This window comes from Podarcis filfolensis (genome assembly GCF_964270895.1).
Source record: "Podarcis filfolensis genome assembly, chromosome: 6".
In the NCBI taxonomy this organism is placed as follows: Eukaryota; Metazoa; Chordata; class Lepidosauria; order Squamata; family Lacertidae; genus Podarcis; species Podarcis filfolensis.
The window spans coordinates 18,510,050-18,534,761 of NC_139609.1; the positions used below are offsets into that span (position 1 = coordinate 18,510,050).

A 24,712-nucleotide genomic window follows, 5' to 3' on the forward strand; every position below is an offset into this window, starting at 1 on the left:
TGTGGTGATTAAATGAGGTGGGGAAGAACCATGTCCACCACTGGGAGCTCCTTGGAGGAAAAAGCAATAAAATAAATACAATAATAATAGCATATGTTCGATATGTTGTTGTTGTCATTTTCGTTGTAGACCTCTGCCCGCCTCCACCCCAGATTCCTAATGCCATTGATGTAGCTGAGCCGAGAACCTACGAAAGTGGTGAACAGATAAATTTCCTGTGTGAGAAGCTTTTTGTGCTTCAAGGGCCACAGAACATATCGTGCGAGGATGGCAAATGGCAATTGCCCCCGCGCTGTGTTGGTTAGTGTGCTCTTACTTGAATATTTTGCCTTTGGGGAAATTAAATGAAGATGCATGCTGTGATGTTAACACATGAGAGTGCTGGAGGTGAAATAGTTAAACAGGTTACCCAATTAGGACCCAGGGGGTGGAGTCAGATGGACTATAAAACCAGCTCTGGGAGGGGCAAAGGGAGGAGTTATTTGGGAGCTCAGTGGTTGGTTGGAGTGGGAGTGAATTGGGATAGAGTTTGTGGGTAGGGTGAGTTAGTGTAGTGAAATAAGCTGAGTCAGAAATAGTTGGGGGCTAGGAAGACAAGTAAATATCTGAGAGGTGGTTTATTTTTTTTAATTTATTATATAATATTTTTATTAAATACAAATTAGAAAACATACATATTCACAACAAAAGAAAATACAAAAGAAAATACATCTAACCAAGGAAAAAGAATTAGAGAATATTTTGTCTCTTTTCATATTTACAGTTTTTTTATACCTCTATAAAATGCTATTCACAATAAAGCAGTAAAATGAAAGATAAGATATCAGAAAAAGAAAAAAAAGAACAAAGAAAGAATAAAGAAGTAAAAGAAAAAGATCATAAGTGAAAATTTTTAAAAGTAGATAAGTACTCACAATACATAGCCCACAATACATAGCCTATTGTACTGTGTACAATACATAGGCTATGTACTGAGAGGTGGTTTAGTGCGTGAGAGCAGGTAGCGGAAGTTATAGGACTGGATAGGTACCCCATGATTGTAATTGACCGATACCGTTTATGAAACCACACTGTAATGGTTCTAGGGGTTCCTTGTGCGTAAGTTGCCGCCACTCCTGGCTAGGTTACCTGGTTGAACCTTTTCTGTCTGGACAGCCTCTAGCTTCGTGGCTGTCTCAGTCGCTGGCAGAATCCGTCAGTGGGCGTTTCTTGAACTTCTTCCAGCAAAGAAGTTCTTTGACGCCAAGTCTCCTCCTACTCTCCCTGCGCAGAAGTCTTCTGCGCAGGGAGGGTGTGGGCAGCGGAGTACCCGTACTCTCTCCGCTGGTCTCCGGCGAGGAGTCTTGGAGCCTCCTCTCCGATTCCCCCATCTGTCCCCCTTCTCCACTGGTGTTACGCTGATTTCCTTCCCCAGCAGATGGGCTGCCTCTCTCCCTACTGGGACCCTCTCCGGCATCCCTCTGGAGCCTTCCCTCCGCCTCTAGCTCCGATGGCAGTTCCCTGACATCCACCTCCCCCCCCAGGACCCCCTCCACCCCCGGCCCGATCTTCTGACCCAACCTCGTCCCTTTCCTCGGCCGACAATGCGGGGAATCCCCTGAAGGAGCTGTCGCCATCATCTGAGGGCTCAAAACCCGCTTCCCACCCACTCCGATCTCTTCCCGCAGGGTGGGCCTCCCACTCTGATTCTTCTCCCTCTGACACCTCCCCTCCCTCCTCTTCAGAGGCAGGAAAACCCACAAAGTCCTCTTCATCGTCTGTGGTTCCAAATTCTTCCTCCCAGAATCTCGCTAGTGGTTTTGGTTTATCTGGGAACAGGCTGTGGAATTCTTCCACTAGATACTCATCATTGATCGCTTCAGCGGGGACCCACATGTTTTCTGACCCGGGTTCTCCCTCCCAAGCCACCAAGTACTCCACCTGTCGCCCTCACCACCTTGAATCGAGTATTTCTGTGGCTTGGTTGTGGTGTTCCCTCTCCTCTACCCGCGGGTGGGTGGTGACTCCTCCCTCCCGCCCCGGAAATTCCCGCCCCTCCCTGTACGGTGAGAGTAGGGACCTATGGAACACTGGATGTATCTTCATGCTGTCAGGCAACTTGAGCTTGAATGCCACAGGGTTCACCTGCTGTGTTACCTCAAAAGGTCCCAGCCGCCTTGGCTGCAACTTCTTGCACCCTCCCTTTAGGGGTAACCCTTGGGTTGACAACCACACTCGGTCTCCCACCCTTATGGCCTCCCCCTCCCGACGGTGCTTGTCTGCCTGCCTCTTGTAAACTTCCTTGGCCCGCTCCAAGTTCATCTTGAGTTGCTGGTGCAAGGCCTCCATTTCTTCCACAAACTGCTCTGCTGCAGGTACACTCCATCCTTCCTCCCCCCTCCCCGGGAAGGCCCTGGGGTGACACCCATAACTGGCCATGAACGGGCTCATTCCCGTGGACACATGTTCAGCGTTATTGTACGCAAATTCAGCCAGCGCTAGTTTCTCTACCCAATCGTTCTGTCTCTCGCTGACGTAGCAGCGTAGGTATTGCTGGAGTATACTGTTCGCTCTTTCTGCTTGCCCGTTGGTTTCCGGGTGTCGCGCCGTCGAGAAGCCCACCTCGACCTGCAGCAAGCTCATGAGCTTCCTCCAGAACCGGGAAGTAAATTGTTTCCCGCGATCTGAGATGACTCTCAAGGGAGCCCCATGTAGCCTGAAGATGTGATCCACAAACAACCTGGCTGTCTCCTCTGCCGTCACCGCATGTGAGCAAGCTATGAAATGGCACATCTTCGTCAGCAGATTGACTACTACCATGACTGCTGTCTTCCCCCTTGACTTGGGCAAATCTGTCATAAAATCAATGGACACCACCTCCCAGGGTCTTCCCGGCGTGGGTAAGGGTTCCAGTAACCCTGCGGGGGCGGCCCTCTCCCCCTTTGCCCTTTGGCAGCGGTCGCACCCCCGTACATATTCCTGTACATCTTCCCTCACCCTTGGCCACCAGAACTGCCTGGTGACGAGCAGCATGGTTTTGTGTTGTCCAAAGTGCCCCGCTGTTGGGTTGTCTTGGAGTTGTTTGAGTACCTTCCCCCTCAAGGTCTCCCCCGGTACATACAGCGCCCCCTTATAGTACAGCAGCCCTTCCTTTTCCTCAAACCCTCCATGGTTTTCCCTTCCGTCTCGGAGTTCCCTGATTTTAGTTTGAGCGAACACGTCGTTTCTAGTAAGCCCGGCCAGTTCTCGTTTCCCAACCAATGCTCCCCCACACACCCCTCGGTCCTCGGGGATCACGTGTCGGATCTCCGGTGGTCCCTCTCCTTCCATGTACTCCGGCTTCCAGGAGAGAGCATCTGCTCTTACATTTTCCTCTCCCGGCACGTATCGGATCTCAAAGGAAAACTTGGAGAACTCCTGTGCCTATCGAATCTGTCTCTGGTTGAGTACTCACGCAGTCCTCCAGTATTCCAAGTTCTTGTGATCATTACAAACCTGGATCTTGTGCTGCGCCCCTATTAACAGATGTCTCCATTGGCGAAACGCCGCATAGATCGCAAGCAGTTCGCGGTCATACACTGTATAGTTTTGCTCCGACTTGCTCAGCTTCCTCGAGAAAAAGGCACACGGCCTCCAGCCCTGCTTGGCCCCTGTCTGCAAAAGTACCGCCCCGATGGCTCGGTCAGATGTGTCGGTCTCCAGCCTCATGGGTTTCTCCAGATCAACGTGCAGGAGCTGCTCTTCCGAAGCAAACGCCTTCTTCAGTCTTTCAAAGGATTGCTGGGCACTTTCCGTCCAGGCGAACTTCTTTTTGCTACTGAGACAATCTGTGATGGGTGCTGTCAAGTGGGCGAAGTTCTTGATGAACTTCCTGTAGAAGTTGCTAAACCCTAGGAACCTCTACACATCCTTCCGGGTTTTGGGGGCCTTCCATTCCAGCACTGCCTGCACCTTGCTTGGGTCCATAGCTAGGCCCTTGTCTGACAACTTGTACCCCAGAAACTCAACCTCTCTGGTGTGAAATTGGCATTTTTCCAGCTTGACCCACAACTGGTGCTTCTGCAGTCTCTTTAGCACTTCCCTGACGTCTCTGACATGTTGCTTCTCATTGTCCGAATAGATTAAGCCGTCGTCCAAAAAGGCTATGCAGTTCTTGTACAGCAGGGGCCCCAACACGTGGTGCATGAATGCTTGAAAGCAGGCGGAGCCCAATTGTAATCCAAATGGCATGACTAAGTACTCAAAAGCCCCCAGGGGGGTGAACATGGTGGTTTTCCATTCGTCCCCCTCCCTTATCCTAATCAGATTGTACGCTCCCCTGAGGTCCAGCTTGGTAAAAAATTTCCCCTGCCTCACCCGTGTTAAAATGTCGTCAATCCTGGGCATTGGGAAGGTCGCGGGTTCTGATACTAGGTTTAACGCCCGGTAATCTACGACTAATCTAGGCTGATTAGTCTCTTTTTTGTCCACAAAGAACACCGGACTGCCCCCCACCGCCTTTGATTCCCTTATGAACCCCCTCTTCAGGTTCTTGTCAATAAACTGCCACAACTCCTGCATCTCCCGGTCAGACATGGCATACAGCTTACCCACTGGCAGCTGAGCCCCTGGGAGTAAGTTGATTTGGCAGTCAAAGGGCCTATGGGGGGGTAGTCTATCCGCCTCCTTCTCGCTGAAGACTTCCTTCAGGTCAGCATATTGTGGTGACACCTCCCCTTTTGTTTCCACCGCCAGCCCAGCCACCCTGGCCACTGTCATTCTTGGGGTCCCCCCCCAGACAGTGTTCCAAGCAGTAAGCTGACCCAAAGGTGACTGACCGCTGATGCCATAACACTACTGGATCATGCAGTGCCAGCCAGCTCATCCCCAGTATTATTGGGGGTCCTGCCAGTGTGGCCACGTGAAAGGCAATGGTCTCCGTGTGCCTGGAAACCCTCATTCGCATTGGCGGGGTCTGGTGTGTCACTTCCCCTCCCAGAAGTTCCCTGCCATCGATGGTGGTCACTTGCAAGGGAAAATCCAGGGGCAGCAGGTGGAGTTGGTTCTCCAGCGCGAAGTCCCTGCTGAAGAAATTGCAGGAGCTGCCCGAATCCAGCAGCCCCTCAACTTTGACTGGGTGCCCATTCGGGAGTTCTAGCACCACTTCTATGGCTATAGCTGCCCTGGGGGGGGTCAGGCTGGGGCACTTCTATTGTTTGCTGGCCTGGCTGCTGGCCCCGCTGGTTGGCAGCCAGGCGTTGTCATTTCCCTGCGCCTGCCCTTCCTCCCCCTTCTCCTCACAGCCAGCAGCCCCCACCATCCCTTGCCAGGCCTTTCTTTGAGGGCAGACCCTGGCAAAATGTCCTGGCCGTTGGCAGAGGAAACACTTCTTGGTGGTTTTCCAATCCTTCCCCTCCCTCTTGTGACCTTCACTGGAGTTTGAAACCTCGCGCGCACGCGCGCCATCTATTTCCATTGGCTCAGCCGCCTGGGAAAGCTATCTCGGTATTTCAGGAATGCAGTAGTCATGGCAACGTTCCCCTCTCACCTCGCGTTTCTCCTGAGCCCGCGCTTCCTGCCGCACTCCAATCGCAAGCACAGCCTTGGTCAGCTGATCCATCGACTGTGGGCGGGGCGCGCGGGACAGCTCGTCCTTCACAGTTGGGGACAACCCCTCCTCAAACAACATTTGAATCGGTTCAGAGTCCAGATCCCACCCGAGCCGGTGGATCAACATTGCAAAGAGCGACCAGTAGTCTCTAACTGACTGGCTCCCCTGCTTGCACCCCATCAGGTCTCGCCGAGTCACACTTTGCTCCACTTCACTGGAATACATCGCATTCATTGCCTGGAAGAATTTCTTAAGGTCCTTCAAGGCATCATTTTGCATTGCCATTAGTGGCCTGATCCATTTGCGTGCCCCATCCTCCAGATGCCCCACAATGTAGGCTACCTTCTCCCCATCATCAGCAAAGTCATTATGCTGCAGTTCCGAAGCGTACTCTATTTCCGTTCGGAACGCATTGTAGTCCTGGGGTTTCCCCCCAAACTTGTGTACCAGCCCCGGTACCTTCCTTGCGATGGGGGTGGGTCTGACCTGCGCATCCTGAGCCCGTCTTTCGGCCAGCCGCGCCATCAGGAGAGCTACATGCTGTTCCAAGTCTCGGTTTCTCTCTACCAGACTTTGCACTCCAGCCGCTTGCTCCTTCTCTCCGGCTCCCCTGGTTTGGCTCATTGTGCTGCCTCTCTGGAGCTGCGCACAAGCAACGTCGGTGACTGACAGATTGCTGTAATGGTTCTAGGGGTTGCTTGTGCGTAAGTTGCCGCCACTCCTGGCTAGGTTACCTGGTTGAACCCTTTCTGTCTGGACAGCCTCTAACTTCGTGGCTGTCTCAGTTGCTGGCAGAATCCGTCAGTGGGCGTTTCTTGAACTTCTTCCAGCAAAGAAGTTCTTTGACGCCAAGTCTCCTCCTACTCTCCCTGCGCGGAAGTCTTCTGCGCAGGGAGGATGTGGGCAGCGGAGTACCTGTACTCTCTCCACTGGTCTCCGGCGAGGAGTCTTGGAGCCTCCTCTCCGATTCCCCCATCTGTCCCCCTTCTCCACTGGTGTTACGCTGATTTCCTTCCCCAGCAGATGGGCTGCCTCTCTCCCTACTGGGACCCTCTCCGGCATCCCTCTGGAGCCTTCCCTCTGCCTCTAGCTCCGATGGCAGTTCCCTGACACACACGCTTGTTAAACTGCAATAAATAAACAGAAGTTTATGTTCCAATTTAACCCTGACTGGACTCAGTATTGTACCCGGTAGGGCCTGGGTGGTGGCAGCGAGAAATAAAGTGGTGGCACAGGGATCAATAGACGGTGATCGCCACACATGCTACATTCTGTTTTGCCAAGGCAACACTGCAGGGACGCGGGTAGCGCTGTGGTCTAAACCACTGAGCCTCTTGGGCTTGCTGATTGGAAGGTCGGTGGTTCAAATCCCTGCGATGGGGTGAGTTCCTGTTGCTCTGTCCCAGCTCCTGCCAATCTAGCAGTTCGAAAGCACGCAGTGCAAGTAGATGAATAGGTACCGCTGTGGCGGGAAGGAAGGTAAATAGCTTGAAAAGAGGATTGGAGAAATTCATGGAGAAGGCTATTGATACCTATGCTTTGCATATACCAGTTGCTACAAATCACAGGAAGGGTGACTGCTCTTATGCTCAGATCAGGCTTGTAGGTCTCCAACAGACATTTGGCTGCCCACTAGAAGAACAGAACGCTGGATTAGAAGGGCCATTGACCTGACCCATCAGGCTCTTCTTATGTTCTTCTTATTTAATAATGGGGATTCAAACCAGGGATGTGGGTGCTGCTGTGGTCTAAACCACTGAACCTATTGGGCTTGCCGCAATGGGATAAGCTCCTGTTGCTCTGCCCAGCTCCTGCCAACCTAGCAGTTCAAAAGCACGCCAGTGCAAGTAGATAAATACCGTATTTTTTGCTCCATAAGGTGCACCTTTTTCCTCTTAAAATCTAAGGGGAAATGTCTGTGTGTCTTATGGAGCGAATGTGTGGTCCCTGGGGCTGGGGGGGGGAGCCAGGCTTCCCCCACTGCCAGCCCCACAAGCTGCTCTTTGGAGCTGGGGGGTGAACCCAGGCTTCCCCCGCCAGCCTCACAAGCTCTGGGAGCCGCTCCCTGAGCTGCTTTTGGGGGCTGGGGGGGGAACCCGGGCTTCCCCCGCCAGCCCCACCAAGCTCCTGAGCAGCTCTGGGGTAGCCCATGAAGCCTCCGCAGGGGAGCGGGGAGCCTTCATCCCCCTGCCCTGGGGAGGCTTCACGCGGCTATCCCTGGCTTTTGCGGGAGGTGGGGGGAGGGACAGAGTGAGGCTCTCTCACTTCCCCCACCTCCCGCAAAAGCCCCCAAGAGCCACACTCCCTTTAAAAAGCCACGCAGAGCATGTGAGTGGCTCTTGAGGGCTTGGGGAAAAGCCAGCAAACGCCGCACACACGCTCCAGGCAGCTCATGAAAGGGAGCGCTGAGCAGAGCCTGGGATGCATACAGGCTGTGCTCAGTGCTCCCTTTAAATAATTTTTCCCCCCCTTGAATTACCCCCCCCCCAAAAGTAGGTGTGCCTTATGGTCAGGTGTGCCTTATGGAGCGAAAAATACGGTAGGTACTGCTGCGGCTCTGGTTTCCGTCATGGTGTTCCGTTGCACCAGAAGCGGCTTAGTCCTGCTGGCCACATGACCCAGAAAGCTGTCTGTGGACAAACGCTGGCTCCGTCAGCCTCAAAGCGAGATGAGCGCTGCAACTCCATAGTCGCCTTTGACTAGACTTAACTGTCCAGGGCTCCTTTACCTTACCTTACCATTACTCAGTCTAGGTGTGTGTCTTCTATGTTGAGTATGTGTATCTGCAACAAAAGACAAATGCCGCCACCATCCCCCCGTTTTCTCTCCTAACAATGAAACTGTGGCAGCGGCTGCCCCTTCCAATTGAGGAAGTGAGAAGCTTCAACCCATGTAAAACATAACAAAGACATCCTTTGTGTTACTTGACTTTATTTCACTCGCCAAGGGTGCTTAATGACTGATTTATAGATGCCATTTGCTTTGTATGTGGCATTGGGTTCCAGAATGCTTGACTGGCGCACACTGGCATCAGTACTAACTTACAGCAAAGGGGCCATCTCTGTGTGTTTGCTTTAACGGCACACTCACTGCTCAGAGTAAAGTCAAACCGCGGACACAGTCTTCGGCATGCAAAGAGCACCAAATAAAGCAAGCAACACAGTATGGTCATATTTCCAAGCTCAATGCCAGATTTGGCATCCCTTGTAAGAGGAGCACAGGCACCGGCATTTTCATCCATTTTCATGTTTTTGCATTGTAGATGTATCAACTGTCACCGTGCAGCACAGCACAGACTTTCCCATTGCTCCTGGAAGCCAGAGCAACCCCATGCCTGCGACAAGTGATGGCATTAGCAGCAGAGACCTTTTAGATTTCTTACACACTATCCATGCCGCAGGTAAGTTAGCAGCCCTAAAGCATAGGATTGTGGTTTACAAATGCACATCAGGTCGGCTGCGGTTTCATACGCCTTTGGTTTTTTTTTTATACAGTAAGATCACTCGAGAGGCGCATGGCTGTGCTTGAGCAGGAGCTGCAGGAGCTAAAGAGAGAGAGAATGAAGACTAAGTAGCAAACCACCTGCATTCTAGAAGCCAGTCCTGAAGAATGGAAGGAGAACGTAAACAAGAACGTTAGATCATAGTCACGTGGCACACTGTTCCTGTATCCATTTCTTTTACTAAAGACTTTTTGGAAACCCACTGTGAATTGTTTGCAAGGCACTTGAGGGCAAAGTCCCTTGCCCTTCTAGCAGTACTGTTTTTCTACCATGAACGCCTCCCTTTTAATGGCAATGGTATCCACCTGTGAGGTGCCAGAACTGGAAAAAGCCCTGCTTTCTAGCAATCCCAGTGCCACATCCCCACCTGCTACAGTCCCCAGTGAGGTGCCCAGATGCTGCTTCAACTTCTTGGGGACATTTTCAGTTGATGCAGCCTAATGACATAGACATAGACAGGGACGCGGGTGGCGCTGTGGGTTAAACCACAGAGCCTAGGACTTGCCAATCAGAAGGTCGGCGGTTCGATCCCCGCAACAGGGTGAGCTCCCGTTGCTCGGTCCCTGCTCCTGCCAATCTAGCAGTTTGAAAGCACGTCAAAGTGCAAGTAGATAAATAGGTACCGCTCCGGCGGGAAGCTAAACGGCTTTTCCGTGCGCTGCTCTGGTTCGCCAGAAGTGGCTTAGTCATGCTGGCCACATGACCCGGAAGCTGTATGCCGGCTCCCTCGGCCAATAAAGCGAGATGAGCGCTGCCACCCCAGAGTCGGTCACGACTGGACCTAATGGTCAGGGGTCCCTTTACCTTTACCTTTAATGACATAGACAAGGTCCTCGTGGAGATGCAGATAGCAACATGTCTGCTCAAACCTTGCTGCTCACGGCTTACTAAAGCTTGCTAAGGGGGAATGGCTGAGCAGGTAGTATTACGTGGTTCTGCTCTTAACTGCCTGGTTGCTACTAAAATGCAGTACTAGGAGATGGTTGTGTTGTTCTGTGGCTTTTAAGCTGTGAGGTCCTGTAAGAATCCATTCTGTATCCTAAGAAAGTCAATATCAATATGAGACTGCAGGGAGATACCATCCAGGATTTTGGTGCATGGTGTCGTCAATATGCAGATACAGATAACTCTCATATTCCATTCCATCAGAATCAAGCGATGTTGGGAAAGTGTTTGACTGATGGGCAGGATGGGTGCCAATAGTAGGGCTGCCATATGTCCTCTTTTTCCAGGACAAGTCCTCTTTTTCATGATGAGACTCTCCAGAGAGAGTCATAGTTAAATGTGTCCTCTTTTTTTGCTCTTCAAAATATGGCAACCCTACAATAAAGAGAAGCTTTATCCTGATAAGACAGAGGTGCTGAGGGTGGTGCTTTCTTGTCCAGGAAGTAGTCATGCAGCTTGTTCCGCCTTCCTCCTTTCCCTCTTAAATACCTTGCAAGCTTTGCCACAACAGCGCAATTGTACAGCCTCTCTGCTCATTCTGATTTTTGCCTTTTCCTGGCATCTAGCATAAAACAATCTTACTGCATATAGCATATTCGTCCTCTTTGTTGCACTGGGAGCTTTGTAATATGGCTTAATAAAAAGAAAGGCAGGATCCAGATCTAATTGTGTGCATATTAATCTCCCTATTCTGTTTCTTATTTGAGACCCAAATCCCTTTGCTTTGTTATGACGCCGCTATAAATAAAGTTTCCAATGTGTAATAAAGTTCCACATTTCCAGCATTTATTAGCTAAGTTCCCAGTTGTCTTTCGAATTCTTTCAGGGCCCATATACCACTTGGTCATTATTTTATAGCAGTTATCATTAGCATTTGACATAATGAAAACTTAAGGCCAGTTTCCCAAATGTGCTCACATGCAAGAGTGGCTGGGTAGTGGAGCAGGGTTGCAAAGCTGCTCTTCCAACAGAAGCGTCACTGATGCTTACCTGGTTGGTATGGGACCAGGGAGGTGGCAAGAAACAGGGCTGTGAGGATGCACTGATGCAATCCTGACCTCACAAACACACTCCCACACTGGACAGGTTGGTGGCAGTGACATCGCTTTTGGGAGGCTTCAGATATTTTGGTATATATTAAAAAATCATGTTTTGATGACTGGTGCTTAGCAGCACTGAAATTTAAATGGATCTGGTGAATTTATTCCAATGGCTGAGTGAGGAATCAGATTTTTTTCCTGCTTGTGAGTTAAAACCCCTAGGTATGCTGTGCCATGGCTTAATCTGGGTTTTACTAGTGTCACCAGAACCACTTTTTATCTTTTTAATTCTGTTTAGGACTTTAAGAGAGGAAGATGAAAAGAGTGAAAGGAAAGAGAGTGAGCAGGAGAAAATAAGAGATGGTAAAAAACAGAGGGGAAAACACAGGGAGGAAATGAGAAAAATGAACATACGTATATGGTTAAATATTGAAAAGTGATTTCCATGATACAACTTAAGGTCAGCGCCAGGACTGAAAATATTCATTAAATACTGGTATAGACCTTCTTTTGTAATACACATTGCTTTCTCTAGACTGACAAAAATCTCACCTATGAGTGCTGAATTTTTTATTATTGTGCTTTAACTGCAATTAACGTATAGGGATACATCTTGGATAGTCCAACTTGCCCTCTCTGCATAAGGCTTTGAAGGGAGGAGAGGATGGATCTGGCCCAAAGCCCCATTTGCAGGCAAATTCTGTCACGTCTCCAGATACTGTATATAATTTTGCACTGTATCTCCACTTCAGTTCAATATTGTTCTGATTCATATCTTCTTCGGTTCCTATACAAGGAACTGCAAAAAAGCACAAATCATGTCATCATAGAGATTAATTTGACAATGAGGAGTTCACTCGACAAATAAAACTTTTGAGTTGTGCCAAAAGTTAGTCATACCCACTGAAATCAATTGAGGTTCATTATGTAGTCCCATCCATCGGTCTCCTCTGAGAAAATCTACCGTATTTTTTGCTCTATAAGACTCACTTTTTCCCTCCTAAAAAGTAAGGAGAAATGTGTGTGCATCTTATGGAGCAAATGCAGGCTGCGCAGCTATCCCAGAAGCCAGAACAGCAAGAGGGATTGCTGCTTTCACTGCGCAGCGATCCCTCTTGCTGTTCTGGCTTCTGAGATTCAGAATATTTTTTTTCTTGTTTTCCTCCTCCAAAAACTAGGTGCATCTTGTGGTCTGGTGCGTCTTATAGAGTGAAAAATACGGTAAGTGAAACTTAGTTGAATACAATGCTTTGCTTCAGTGGTGTAGCGTGGGGGGTGCAGGGGGGGCCGGCCGCACCGGGCGCAACATCTGGGGGTTAGGGGGCACAAATCCACGGGTTAGGGGGCGCAAATTACTTGCCTTGCCCCGGGTGCTGACAACCCACGCTACGCCACTGCTTTGCTTGTAGGGTATGAACAGCTTGTGATGAAATGGACTAATAAATTGACAGGCTACATATGCAGGAATTTTATATTATTCATCCATTTGGCCAAGAACTATTTCTTCAACTTCTCAGGCTAAAGTCTTTACAAGCCATGCGCACAGAGAGTATTTCAACTGAAACCAGACCCTTCTGCGTGCATATTATGTTCATTGCCACTGACCATTCTCAAAAGAGCAACTCTAATTTCCTGGCTGTGTGCACAGATCCAGAGAGTGAACTGGGAATGCAGAAATACAGAGGTGGAAGGGAACTGTTAATTGTTTCTAGTCCAACCCCTTGCAACAACAACAACAACAACAACAACAACAACAACAACAACAACAATAATAATAGTTTATTTATACCCCGCCCATCTGGCTGGGTTTCCCCAGCAACTCTGGGCAGCTCCCAACAGAATATTAAGGTAAAGGTAAAGGGACCCCTGACACCATTAGGTCCAGTTGTGACCAACTCTGGGGTGCGTGCTTTCGAACTGCTAGGTTGGCAGGAGCAGGGACCGAGCAACAGGAGCTCACCCCATCGCGGGGATTCGAACCGCTGACCTTCCAATCGGCAAGCCCTAGGCTCAGTGGTTTAATCCACAGCGCCACCCGCGTCCCTGTGCAAGGGAAAGAAGTCACCCCCAAATGTCTCGGCCCCTAGGAGTTGGTGCCTATGTTTACAGATCATGGTTAAGGAGGACCAAGCTTACCTGCAATCCTGCTGTCCAATGCCTAACTAAAGCCAAACATTGGTTTAACTGCCACACCTCCATGCAAAGACCAAGAGTGGGTCCAACAGTTAAGAAGGCAGTTTCTACAAATGCTGTGAGGGGCAGATGGGGCTCACCAACTAGGTAGCCCATCTAGGAGAAGGAAAGCTCTGATCCTGAATCTTCACTGCCTTGCGGGATATCTTTAGGAGAAGGGAAGCAAACTCTACACAAATCCAGAGCAGAGTCCCTAAAACAGTTGGATGGCAGCTTGTACATCTCATTCCAGCAACTGCTACAGCCAAGCTGGTGCCAAATGTATTGCACTGCTTTCCTTTGAACCACATCAGCAAAGCTGAGAGGGGGGTCTTCTTGTCTGGGCAGCCCAGGAAAAATGAGAAGCTGGAAGAACTGAAATTGACAGATCCATCCATACCTCAGACAGATAGTTATTTTAACCCAAGGCCATTTAGTTTAAGTACAATGGTACCTCAGGTTACATACACTTCAGATTACAGACTCCGCTAACCCAGAAATAGTGCTTCAGGTTAAGAACTTTGCTTCAGGATGAGAACAGAAATTGTGCCCTGGCGGCAGGAGGCCCCATTAGCTAAAGTGGTGCTTCAGGTTAAGAACAGTTTCAGGTTAAGAACGGACCTCCGGAACGAATTAAGTACTTAACCTGAGGTACCACTGTATCTCTAAGATACTTGATTTGTTCTGCTATAATATAGGCCAAGTTAAGCTCTATGTCACATAGATTTCAGTGGGAAGAATAACTACGTTCTCAAACTCGGCTGGATGTTGCCACTGCCCTTTATTTGAATTGTATTAGGCAATATTATTTCTTCAGGGCAGAGTTTAAATTTGACAAAGGGACGTCTACAATTATGACGGCAGCCGAACCTGGGATTCAGCACTAAATTCCTAAATATAACCATCAGAAAACCAATTTACAATGTGTATCACTTAGTTTACATCAGGGGTGGGGAAGTTTAAGCCTGGGGACAGGATTTAAATGCAGCCAGCCTCTGAGGCCCTACAATCTAATGGTGGGGCAAAAATGCCCCACTCCACAATAAAGAATAAATGTTGCCCCCAACCACCCATTCCACTCATCCAAACATACCAAGTTCTAAAAAAGCATCCATTCCATTCATCCATGCATGCAATGTCATGATCCCTGTTTCCCAATGCCTTCATTGGCAATTAATATTGGCAGAGCGGGGATCTACATTCCTCTCTGCAATGCTTTTGAGATTGGAGATGGAGGAGGAGTCAGGAGGTTGCCCTGTGGGGAATGATGGAAGGTTGGAGTAATCACTGCTGTTTGCCCTCTCTGTTTGTGAGGCATGGGAGGGATGCAAAGAAGGAGCTGTTGCCCCCACCATAACTTGCAACAGTGTTCACACCACCAGAGAGGATTTGCCAGAATGCATCTCGCCTAGGAACTAGTGCTGTCAGTAGGACCTTCATCTAAAAAGTTACTGTTTTCAGTTTTTTAATGTTAAATAGATTTCCCAGGAAGATTCCAACCCGAGAAGAGGTTACGTGTGTGCTGTGGGCCCACTTCTTCCTGGGTTGATAAGGGAGGTACAGTACGATGGGACACACTGCTTGCAGGGACTGCTCAGATACTGATACAAATACAGTAAAAGGGTACCCCAGGGCAGCAGGAAGGCTGCACTAGAAGGACCTGTGATATTGATCAGAAGCTCTCTTTTCTCCAAGCGTAGGAGTGGCTGACCACTTCTCTGATTTGTCAAAGAACGTTCTGCATCTAGTAGCATTCACATAAATCGGAAGCTGTCTTTTCCCACAAATACCCATTCATTGCTGAATCGGAGCAAACAGCAATCCACAGAAAAGCTCTCAGATATGGAGCTTTAAAGCTTGGAGCTCTGCCTAGAAAGTGCAGGAGGAAAGGTCAGTGTGAGTGAGCCCAGATTATTGCCTGATCAATACAGTGGTACCTTGATTTAAGAACAGCTTAGTTTATGAACAAATTGGAAATAGAATGCTGCAAACCCGGAAGTAAGTGTTTTGGTTTATGAACTTTGCCTTGGAAGCTGAACATGTTCCGCTTCCTGTTGAGTGTGTTCTGTTTGTAAATTGAGTCCCCCCCTGCTAATTAGAGGCTTCCTGTTGTGTCCCGAGCACCCACACAATACAGAGGTGACATTTGGAGCTTTTGTTTTTGCTATATTTCTGTGTTTTTGTGGCTTTTACATTTTTTTGACTGTGACTTGTTCTTCGTTTTATGGGACTGACTTGTGACTGTGGCTTGTGACTTTGTTTTTGTGACTGTGTGGAACCCAGTACAGCTACTGGTTGATTGTGTGACTGCAGAAATGGATAAAAGCCCCCCCCCCATCCAAACAATGACTATCATCAGTGTACATAAGAATTTTTTTTAAATTTTTATCATCTACAATACTGTCTTATTTATTTTATAGTACAGTACATTGATTATTGCCTACATTTTATGGATCAATGGTCTCGTTAGACAGCAAAATTCATGTTAAATTGCTGTTTTAGGGGTTGTTTTTCATCCTCTGGAACGGATTAATGCATTTTCCATTACATTCTATGGGAAAGCACGCCTTGGTTTAAGAACACTTTGGTTTAAGAACGGACTTCCAGAACGGATTAAGTTCGTAAACCGATGTAGCACTGTATTGCCAAAGCTGATCAGCAGAACTTTCCAAGGTATCACCAGAGTTCATTCCAAGCCTTTCTACCCCAGATCATTTTAACTGGAGATGTAAAGGATTTAAGCAGAATCACATTTGTGAGCCTAAACATCTACAGAGATGTACTTGCTTGTTCACTATGCCCCTTGCTGTTCAAACCAGTGCTGGAATTGCTCTGTTCCCAGAAGTAAACTACCTTTGGAATTGTTACCCAGGCAAAACATGCAACATACCTTCACAGGTTGAAGCCTCCGACCACTTTCCTTTGTGGCATGTAATACTCTGTGGTCCTTCTGTAGCATAACCTGGTGCACATTTGAAAGGTATCAGGTCCCCAGGCTCATAGCGATTTTTTATTAATCCTTCATATGCAGCATCAGTGAGTCTGGGGGGCTCCCCACACGACTTTTCTGAAAAGATAATACAAATGAAAATATGATTCTCAAAAAATATCACCATACCTGTGTCTGGATTTCCCTACTAAAATACTGAACAAAGCTGCATTTCAAAGGCTGAGGGGAGTTGTGTGTTGTTGGTTGTTTCCCCCCCCCCCCCAAGAGTGAGATATGAAGGCAGGCAGAAAGTGAGCAGAGGGATCAGTAATCAGAGAAGTTCACAATGGGTTAAATGCTCAAGAACATAAATATTACTGGGAAAGAAAACAGATGGTTTAGTAATTGAATATGTCTGCCATGGCCAATCCACAGAATTTAGATACATGTTTAACTCTGGCCAGGTCCTTAGTCCAGTGGTTTTCAAACTTTTATACCACCTTCCTAATTGCTTGCTCTCAAGTTTCAATTTGACTCCCAAAGAAATCCTAAATATTGCAGGATTCTGGAGTCACAACCTAAAGCACACTCTCAGTTTAAGCAGGGCAGTGGCTATACCCAGTGCTTTTTTTCCTGGGGGTACACATACCCCTAAACATTTTGTGAATCTTTGTACTTTTGTCCATTTACTGTATTTATTTTCCCCAATCTGAACTATAAAATAGTGATTTTCTTGAGTCAAAATGAGCGTACCCCTAAACATTTTCTTAGAAAATAAGCACTGGCTGTATCTGTTGGGTTTTGCCACTGTCCCACATAATCTTACAGTGCAGCCCATAATACACATTATGCCTTTTGCTGCTGTGCATTACAGGGGAAAACCAGTAAATGTGGATCAGGTTCTATCGATCAAGTTTTCTTTCACAGAACCTTGTCTGTTCTGACTAGGGATGGTAAGCCAGTAGACCAGCTTCGCACTGAGAAGCCCCTGAAAAGTTTCTGAAACATTCAAGTGCTGCCCAAAACCAAAAGCAAGATCATGGTTGAAATATTAAAGCAACAAAATGTTAGACTGCAATTTGAATTACCCTCAATTCTGCATGAGGGAGAATATTTCAAAACTCTGAATGTTTGCTGGTTGGCAGGACACTTCAAGTGAAGCAGTGTCACAATTTCTATAGGTTTGGCAAAATGTCTTCCATACATACTCTTGATGGAACAAGACTGTAGTCTCATTGAAAGATCTTCATTGGATATATAGTTACCCTCCACTTTTGAATGGAAGCTGAGGTCCAGCTCTGAGGGTCTAGGAAATAAACAACTATCTGACTTTTAGAAGACATCTGAAGGCAGCTCTGTTTAGGGAAGTTTTTAATGTTTGAGGTTTTTTTGTGTTTTTAATATCCCGTTGAGAGCCGCCCAGAGTGGCTGGGGAAACACAACCAGATGGGTGGACTGTAAATAATAAATTATTATTATATCATAAGAATATTTTCTTACCTCTGCAAGTTGGCAGTGGGGACCACTCCCTATTTTCGCATGTTGAAGTACTTGATTCCCCAAGTTCAAAACCTTCATGGCAATGATACTCCACACTTTCACCAGAAAGATACTTTCTCTGGGAACTATTATTTACCTCACCATGGGCAATTGCAGGGGGATCTCCACATCTTGTATCTGGAAAGGGAGTTATATAGCATGCGGTCTTCATGAATACAATTAAATGGCATAAAAACATTTCCAGAGTGTTTGTTTATTTATTTATTTATTTATTTATTTATTTATTTTCCTTTCTAATCTCTTCGCACACTTGGAGATGCTTTGTGGAGCACCGAGTGCTTCATGGAGCACAGTTTGGGAACCACTGATCTATTGAATAAACATCTTTATTACCTCACAAGTGCATTACTATTTATAAAAAAAGGTAAAGGACCCCTAGATGGGTTGCAGCGCTCATCTCGCTTTCAGGCCAAGGGAGCCAGTGTTTGTCCACAGACAGCTTTCCGGGTCATGTGGCCAGGATGATTAAACCGCTTCTGGCACAATGGAACACCATGACGGAAACACCGTTTACCTTCCCACCACAGCAGTACCCATTTATCTACTTGCACTGGCGTGCTTTTGAACTGCTAGGTTGGCAGGAGCTGGGCAGAGCAATGGGAGCTTACCCCATTGCAGCAAGCCCAAGAGGCTCAGTGGTTTAGACCACAGCAGCACCCACATCCCTGGTTTGAATCCCCATTATTAAATAAGAAGAACATAAGAAGAGCCTGATGGGTCAGGTCAATGGCCCTTCTAGGCCAGCGTTCTGTCCTCAAGTGGGCAGCCAAATGTCTGTTGGAGACCCAGAAGCCTGATCTGAGCATAAGAGCAATCTCCCTTCCTGTGATTTGCAGCAACTGGTATATGCAAAGCATAGGCATCAATGGCCTTCTCCATGAATTTCTCCAGTCCTCTGTTCAAGCCATCTAACTTGGTGGCTGTCACTGTCTTCTGTATGAGTAGGTTCCAAAATTTCACTGTGTCCTTAGAATAATTTGAGAGAGGAATTGCCATTTTTAGGCCACATTGTCATTTATATTTTCTAGTTTCTTTTCGTTTTTAAAAAAGGTTCTGCTTCTTTAGTTTATAAATCACACACCACCGCCCTCAATTCTCTGACTTCTTGAAAACAAAAAAGGGAAATACGAAAGGAGGATCATACTAACCTAAACAGCGCGGTGGGGTTTGCCACTTTCCATTGTCACATTTTATTTTTTGTGGCCCTTGAAGAAAGAAGTTCTCCTGACATCTGAAGCTTATCTCCTCACCACTCTTATAGTTTCTCGTATCAGTTATGTCAATGGCATTGGGAAGCTGAGGTGGTGGTGGACAGAATGCTTTAATAAATAAATAAATAAATAAATAAAAGTCCATTAGAATTCAATGATATAGAGTTATGCAAGGAAACGATGAAAGAGAAGAGCATTTAAGAATCTATGAAAGGTGAGCATCTAGTCAAACCTCCTTATCCCTTGAATGGATTCAATGTTGCAATGAGTTAGTAGCATTGGTCTTGGACCAAAGAGCTGCCTGGTAAAACCTGCAAGAGAAGCAGAACTTCTCCAGTTTAGTTCCAGTGAGATCCCCATGTTGCCTCATCAGGCTCTCCAAAACTCAGTGCAGGTGAGGTGTCTGTCTTCAGAAGTGTGGAGAGTTGCTGTCGCTCCTGAAATATTTGCATGCTAACCTTCCTCTATTGCAGTGTTTTAACCTGCATATGGTTCAGTTCAGCTTTGCACGCTTCTTGTGGTATACCAAAAAGGTTCTTGCTGGCAACCTAAATCTGACATGTGAACTCAACCCAGATTTTACTATTATAAAGCTACCGGAAGGTCACTGTTGAGAAAGTAGCAAGATACGCCACCCAATCCAGTTTTATGTGTTTCTGAATCCTGGGCATCACAGTTGACCTCCAGGGATGGTGCTCTCAGACAGGGATGCAGAAGGGCAAATGTACCCTGTGCCTCTATTTGCAAGAACCAACAGCCTGTAGTGACTGCTTTGCAAGCTGCTAATTCTGTCCTTGGGTTGATTGATTGCCTTTCCCATGTGGCAGCAATGCTTCTGCTCCTGAAGTGGATAAACTAATATCCTGATCTCACACCAGCCGAGTACATAAGGCATGCAGAATTCATGCAATCTTAAAGGAAGCTTTATGTGATCTTTCCAAAGGAGCTGAGTCTAGCCTACCCAGGAAGGCACTCCTGAACAGGTCTGTCCCACTCTTGCTTCCAGTGGCCACATCTGTCACTCAAGTTGAGAAACCATGCATTTGTATATAGCATGCAAAACTGTACCTGTGCATTCTGGCTCAGGTGACCATTTTCCATTAACACATTTTGTTTTATGTTGATTGGAACCACAGATGTAGGTTGCAACGTTGTTGTGCATAAAACTTTTCTCCAGAGAAGCAAATGGTACAAACTCTGCATTCTGTGGACGTGTACATTTTGCTGCAACATCTAACAATTCAAATATTGTTTAAGTAAAGTTGTTTGTTAGCAAATCACAATCAAATGGAGTTAATCAACTAGAAAATCTCACTGGTATTTTTCATGGACATCTATTTTCCAATACGCCTTTCAGTCTTTATTGCAGTCAATCCTTGCAGCAGTTTGGGAGGAGAAACCATAATTATTGCCTTTTTTTATAGGGCAGCTGAGGTGAAGAAGTAGTAACAGACTTGAATAAGACCACAAAGTATGTCTGTGGCAGAGGTCTCCTGGCAGTAGGTCTAATTTCCCGTCCAATGGATCACAAGCATATAATTGCTTATGTTAATAAATGGCAATTAAATATGAAAAGTGTCTATATATATGAGTTGCATTTATTTGTAATGGTATAGCTTGACACTCAGCTCTATTTCTCCTTTACATCTCCAGGTGAGGCAGTGGAAGTGTTGGACCAGTGTCTTGCCTTGGTAATGGACTGGATGAGAACCAACAAACTGAAGCTCAATCCAGATAAGACTGAGCTACTGTTAGTGGGTGGTTTCCTAGACCAGATAGGTGGGAGGTCGCCTGCTCTTGATGGGGTTACACTTCCTCTGAAGGAGCAGGGTCGTAGCTTGGGGATACTCCTGGATCCTTTGCTGTCGCTTGAGGCTCAGGTAGCCCAGAGTGCCTTCCATCAGCTTCGGCTGGTGGCCCAGCTACTCCCCTATCTGGACAGGGATAGCCTAACTACTCTTGTTTATGCTCTGGTAACCTCAAGGTTAGATTATGGCAATGCGTTATATGTAGGGCTGCCTCTGAAGACAGTTTGGAAACATCAGCTGGTGCAGAATTCAGTGGCCAGGCTGGAGCAAGGCTGTTTGAGCATATTACACTGATCCTGGTCCGACTGCACTGGCTACCAATTAGTTTCCGGGCTCAATTCAAAGTGCTGGTTTTGACCTATAAAGCCTTAAACGGCTCAGGACCACAATACCTCAAGGACCGCCTCTTTCCCTATGAACCTACCCATACCCTGAGATCATCTTCTGAGGCCCTCCTTTATGTGCCTCCTCCTCGAGAGGTCCAGAGGGTGACAACACGACAATGGGCCTTCTCTGCAGTGGCTCACTATCTGTGGAATGCTCTCCCCAGGGAAGTTTGCCTGGCGCCTTAATTATACACTGTTAAGGCGCCAGACAAAAACTTTCCTTTTTAACCAGGCCTTTGGTTGATCTGATTTACCCTTCTGTTTTTTTTTTGGGGGGGGGGGCTATTGGCTTGTTGTTTCTGTTTTTATTATGTGAAATATACTCAGAGTCGCAAAGTGATTTCATGCTCTTTATTCAGCTCATAGTGGTGAGGAGGAATGAATGAAAGTCCCCTCAAGGTATCTGCTTTATATACATTATTTACACAATGGGCTGCACATGATTGGCTAATTCCGGAATTCTACTGTAAGCCAATCAGGTTGTGGATTCACTTCTATCTGGAGCATGATTGGGTGGTTCCTGCCAACCAATCATATTGCTGCATTGTTCTAGGACCAATCAGACTGCTGCATTCTGAATCCTATTGTTCTAGGACCAATCAGACTGCTGCCTTTTGGATCCTATTGTTCTAGGACCAATCGGACTGCTGCAGTTTGGATCCTATTCAACTCAGTACATAACACCCCTCCCCTCTAAGTTCCAGTCCTGCCCGGGAGGTCGCATTCATAGTCCTCGAGGTACGCCGGTGGCCTACGTGTGCGTTGCGGCCTGGGGTGTTCCCTGGTCCGGGGTTCAGGTTCTGGCTCATGTTCCAAGGATGCTGGCTGTGATGGGCCTGTTTGGTCTGGTGCAACCGGCTCGCTCAGTCGTGGTTCTGGTTCCGGTGTCCTTTCGTCCTCGCGGGTCCTCTCTGTATTTACTGATTCTGCCTCTCCTGCTTGCCCCTGCTGCTCTATGGGCCTCACTGCCCCTCTGTTCCCTTGGGACTCCTCTGACCTTTCCTCCTCCTGGTTTTCTCCCGGGAATCGTCGCCGTATCTGGTCGCAGTGGCGGCGCCAGCATTGCCCCCCATCCGTTAGCACCTCGTACGACACGGGACCAGTGACCCTGGTGACTGTGGCGGGTACCCATGCTGGGCCTGCCCCAAAATTCTTTGCGTACACTGGGTCCTGGGCCTCGAAGGTCCGGGGGTTCCTGCCTTCCCCCACCACTACCTCATCCTGAGCTCTATCGGGGTGAAGGCGGTCCAATCTGATTGCAAGGCGCCGACCCATTAGTAGTTCAGCGGGGCTCCGGCCAGTCGTTGAGCTGGGGGTGCTGTGTTGTGCTAGGAGGAATGTGGCAAGGCGGTACTCCCAATCCCCTTGCGTCATGCGGCTAAGGGTGTCCTTGGTGGTCCGCACCATGCGTTCTGCTTGGCCATTGGTGGCAGGGTGGAATGGCGCCGAACGGATGTGGCGGATGGCGTTCTGCGCTGTGAAGGTTTGGAATTCTCCTGACGTAAATGCAGTCCCGTTGTCTGAGACGAGAGTGTCAGGGAGCCCGTGGGTTGCAAACAGCCTGCGTAGTACCCGGATGGCTGCGGACGTAGAAGTGGACGGTACCAGTGCGACTTCCAGCCATTTGGTGTAGGAGTCCACCACTATGAAGAATATTTTCCCCTGAAAGGGGCCAGCGAAGTCCACATGCAGGCGTGACCATGGTGCTCGGGCGGACTCCCAGGACTGGACTGGGGCCCTTGGGGGATCTGGGCGGGATTCTTGGCAGGCCTGGCAGTGTTTGACCCAGGCCTCTATCTCTCCGTCGATCCCCGGCCACCACACATAACTCCTGGCAAGGGCCTTCATTCTTACTACCCCTGGGTGTGTCTCGTGTAGGGCTGTGAGGACCCTTTTGCGGAGGGGCTGGGGAACAACGACCCTGCTTCCCCATAACAGGCACCCCTTGTGGGCCGACAGTTCCTGTTTGCGGGTTGTGTAGCCGGCGAATTCTGGCCCGGGGCTGCTGCTGGGCCATCCCCTCCACACCCAGTCCAGGACCCGGGAGATGACCCTATCTTTCTTGGAATGGTGTGCAACTTCTTGTGCCTGAATGGGGCGGTCGGGAAGCAGCTCCAGGCTCATAACCTCTTGTGCAGGTGCTGGGTCGGGGCCTGTTTCCGGTAGTGGTAGCCTGCTGAGGGCGTCCGCATGGCCCATCGCCTTCCCAGGGCGGTGAATCAGTGCATACTGGTAGCTGGCAAGGAAAATTGACCACCTGAGGACACGAGGAGACAGCACTTGGGGGGTCTGCTTTTCGGGGGCAAACAAGCCAAGCAAGGGCTTGTGGTCAGTCACCACGGTGAAGGGCCGCCCGTACAAGAAATCATGGAATTTTTTTACTCCCTTCACGATTGCCAGACCCTCCTTGTCGATTTGCGAGTAGTTCCGCTCGGTTGCGTTGAGTGTCTGGGAAAAGTATGCCACCGGTACCTCTCTTCCATCCGGGAGTTGGTGTCCCAGGACAGCGCCAATGCCATAGGGTGAGGCGTCGCATGCTAGCACCACCGGCAGCCTCTCGTCGAAGTGTGCCAAGACCGAGTTTGAGACAAGCAAGTCCTTGACTGCCTGGAATGCGGCCTCCTGGCGCTGGCCCCACACCCAAGGGGCCCGCTTGTCCAGGAGTCTGTGTAGGGGCTCCGCTACCGCCGCCTTGTGGGGAAGGAAGGAATGGTAAAAGTTCAATAGTCCCAAGAAGGCCTGAAGTTCAGTCTTGTTCTTGGGCGCTGGGGCATCACAAATGGCCCGTACCTTGTCCCCAGTCGGGTGGACCCCTTCTGCGTCCACCATAAATCCCAGAAAGTCCACCTGAGGCACTCCTAGTAGACATTTTTCCCGCTTCACCTTGAGACCCGCCGTCTGGAAACGGTGCAGAACGGTGCGGAGGCGGTCCTCAAACTCCTCTGGTGTGGGCCCGGCAATCAACACATCATCGAAGAAGGGGGTGACGCCAGGAATCCCTTTAAGGAGAGAGTCCATTAGGTTCTGGAATATGCCTGGTGCCACGCTGACACCGAATTGCAGCCGCTTTACCCTGAACGCTCCTCTGTGTGTCACAATCGTCTGTGCCTCTGCTGTGGCCTCATCTACTGGCAGTTGTTGATATGCTTGGGCCAAGTCCAGCTTGCCAAAAATTTTCGACCCAGCCAGGGTGGCAAGGACATGGCTGACCACTGGCACTGGGTATGCATGGGCCGTGAGGGCCTTGTTTATGGTACATTTGTAGTCTGCGCAGATGCGGACCGAACCATTCGGCTTGACGGGTGTGACGATTGGGGTTTCCCAGGGGGCATTAGGCACCGGCTCCAGCACTCCTTGCTCCACGAGTCGGTCCAATTCCTCGTCTATACGGGGTTTCAGGGCGAACGGGACCCGGCGGGCCTTGAGCCTGACTGGTCGTACTGCGGGGTCAAGCTGTAGAGCAATGGGGGGGCCCGTATACTGTCCCAATTTCCCATCAAAAACCCCCGGAAATTCCTTGCATATGGCGTCCACGTCCACTTGTAAGGTAGTGTGGTTCACCCCGGTGATGGCTAGCCCCAGTGGTCCAA

General features: G+C 48.6%; 3 protein-coding genes across 9 annotated transcripts in view; 1 reads left to right on the forward strand and 2 right to left on the reverse strand.

The window, feature by feature from the left end:
• The window catches only part of LOC310765406 (complement factor H-related protein 5-like), a 316,979-nt gene that overhangs the window by 23,487 nt on the left and 268,780 nt on the right, over nucleotides 1–24,712 (forward strand). For 4 of the 5 annotated variants that reach the window (XM_083620302.1, XM_083620304.1, XM_083620305.1 and 1 more), the window contains 3 exons: nucleotides 130–300; nucleotides 8,832–8,969; nucleotides 9,064–10,813. In XM_083620302.1, coding sequence (XP_083476428.1) covers nucleotides 130–300; nucleotides 8,832–8,969; nucleotides 9,064–9,143 — 389 coding nt within the window. In that variant the 3' untranslated portion in view covers nucleotides 9,144–10,813. Of the gene's footprint in view, nucleotides 1–129; nucleotides 301–8,831; nucleotides 8,970–9,063; nucleotides 10,814–24,712 lie in introns of those variants that run through there. The other variant, XR_014549557.1, reaches the window with a different exon arrangement.
• The window catches only part of LOC310765395 (complement factor H-like), a 100,426-nt gene continuing 86,498 nt past the window's right edge, over nucleotides 10,785–24,712 (reverse strand). For both annotated transcript variants that reach the window (XM_083620263.1, XM_083620258.1), the window contains one exon: nucleotides 10,785–11,855. In XM_083620263.1, coding sequence (XP_083476389.1) covers nucleotides 11,650–11,855 — 206 coding nt within the window. In that variant the 3' untranslated portion in view covers nucleotides 10,785–11,649. The remainder of the gene's footprint in view (nucleotides 11,856–24,712) is intronic.
• The window catches only part of LOC310765396 (complement factor H-like), a 28,626-nt gene continuing 19,991 nt past the window's right edge, over nucleotides 16,078–24,712 (reverse strand). Inside the window, exons 15-18 of one of the 2 annotated variants that reach the window (XM_083620264.1) lie at nucleotides 19,997–20,161; nucleotides 18,866–19,036; nucleotides 17,658–17,834; nucleotides 16,078–16,295 (exon numbers count right to left, since the gene is read on the reverse strand). In XM_083620264.1, coding sequence (XP_083476390.1) covers nucleotides 16,093–16,295; nucleotides 17,658–17,834; nucleotides 18,866–19,036; nucleotides 19,997–20,161 — 716 coding nt within the window. In that variant the 3' untranslated portion in view covers nucleotides 16,078–16,092. The remainder of the gene's footprint in view (nucleotides 16,296–17,657; nucleotides 17,835–18,865; nucleotides 19,037–19,996; nucleotides 20,162–24,712) is intronic. The other variant, XM_083620265.1, reaches the window with a different exon arrangement.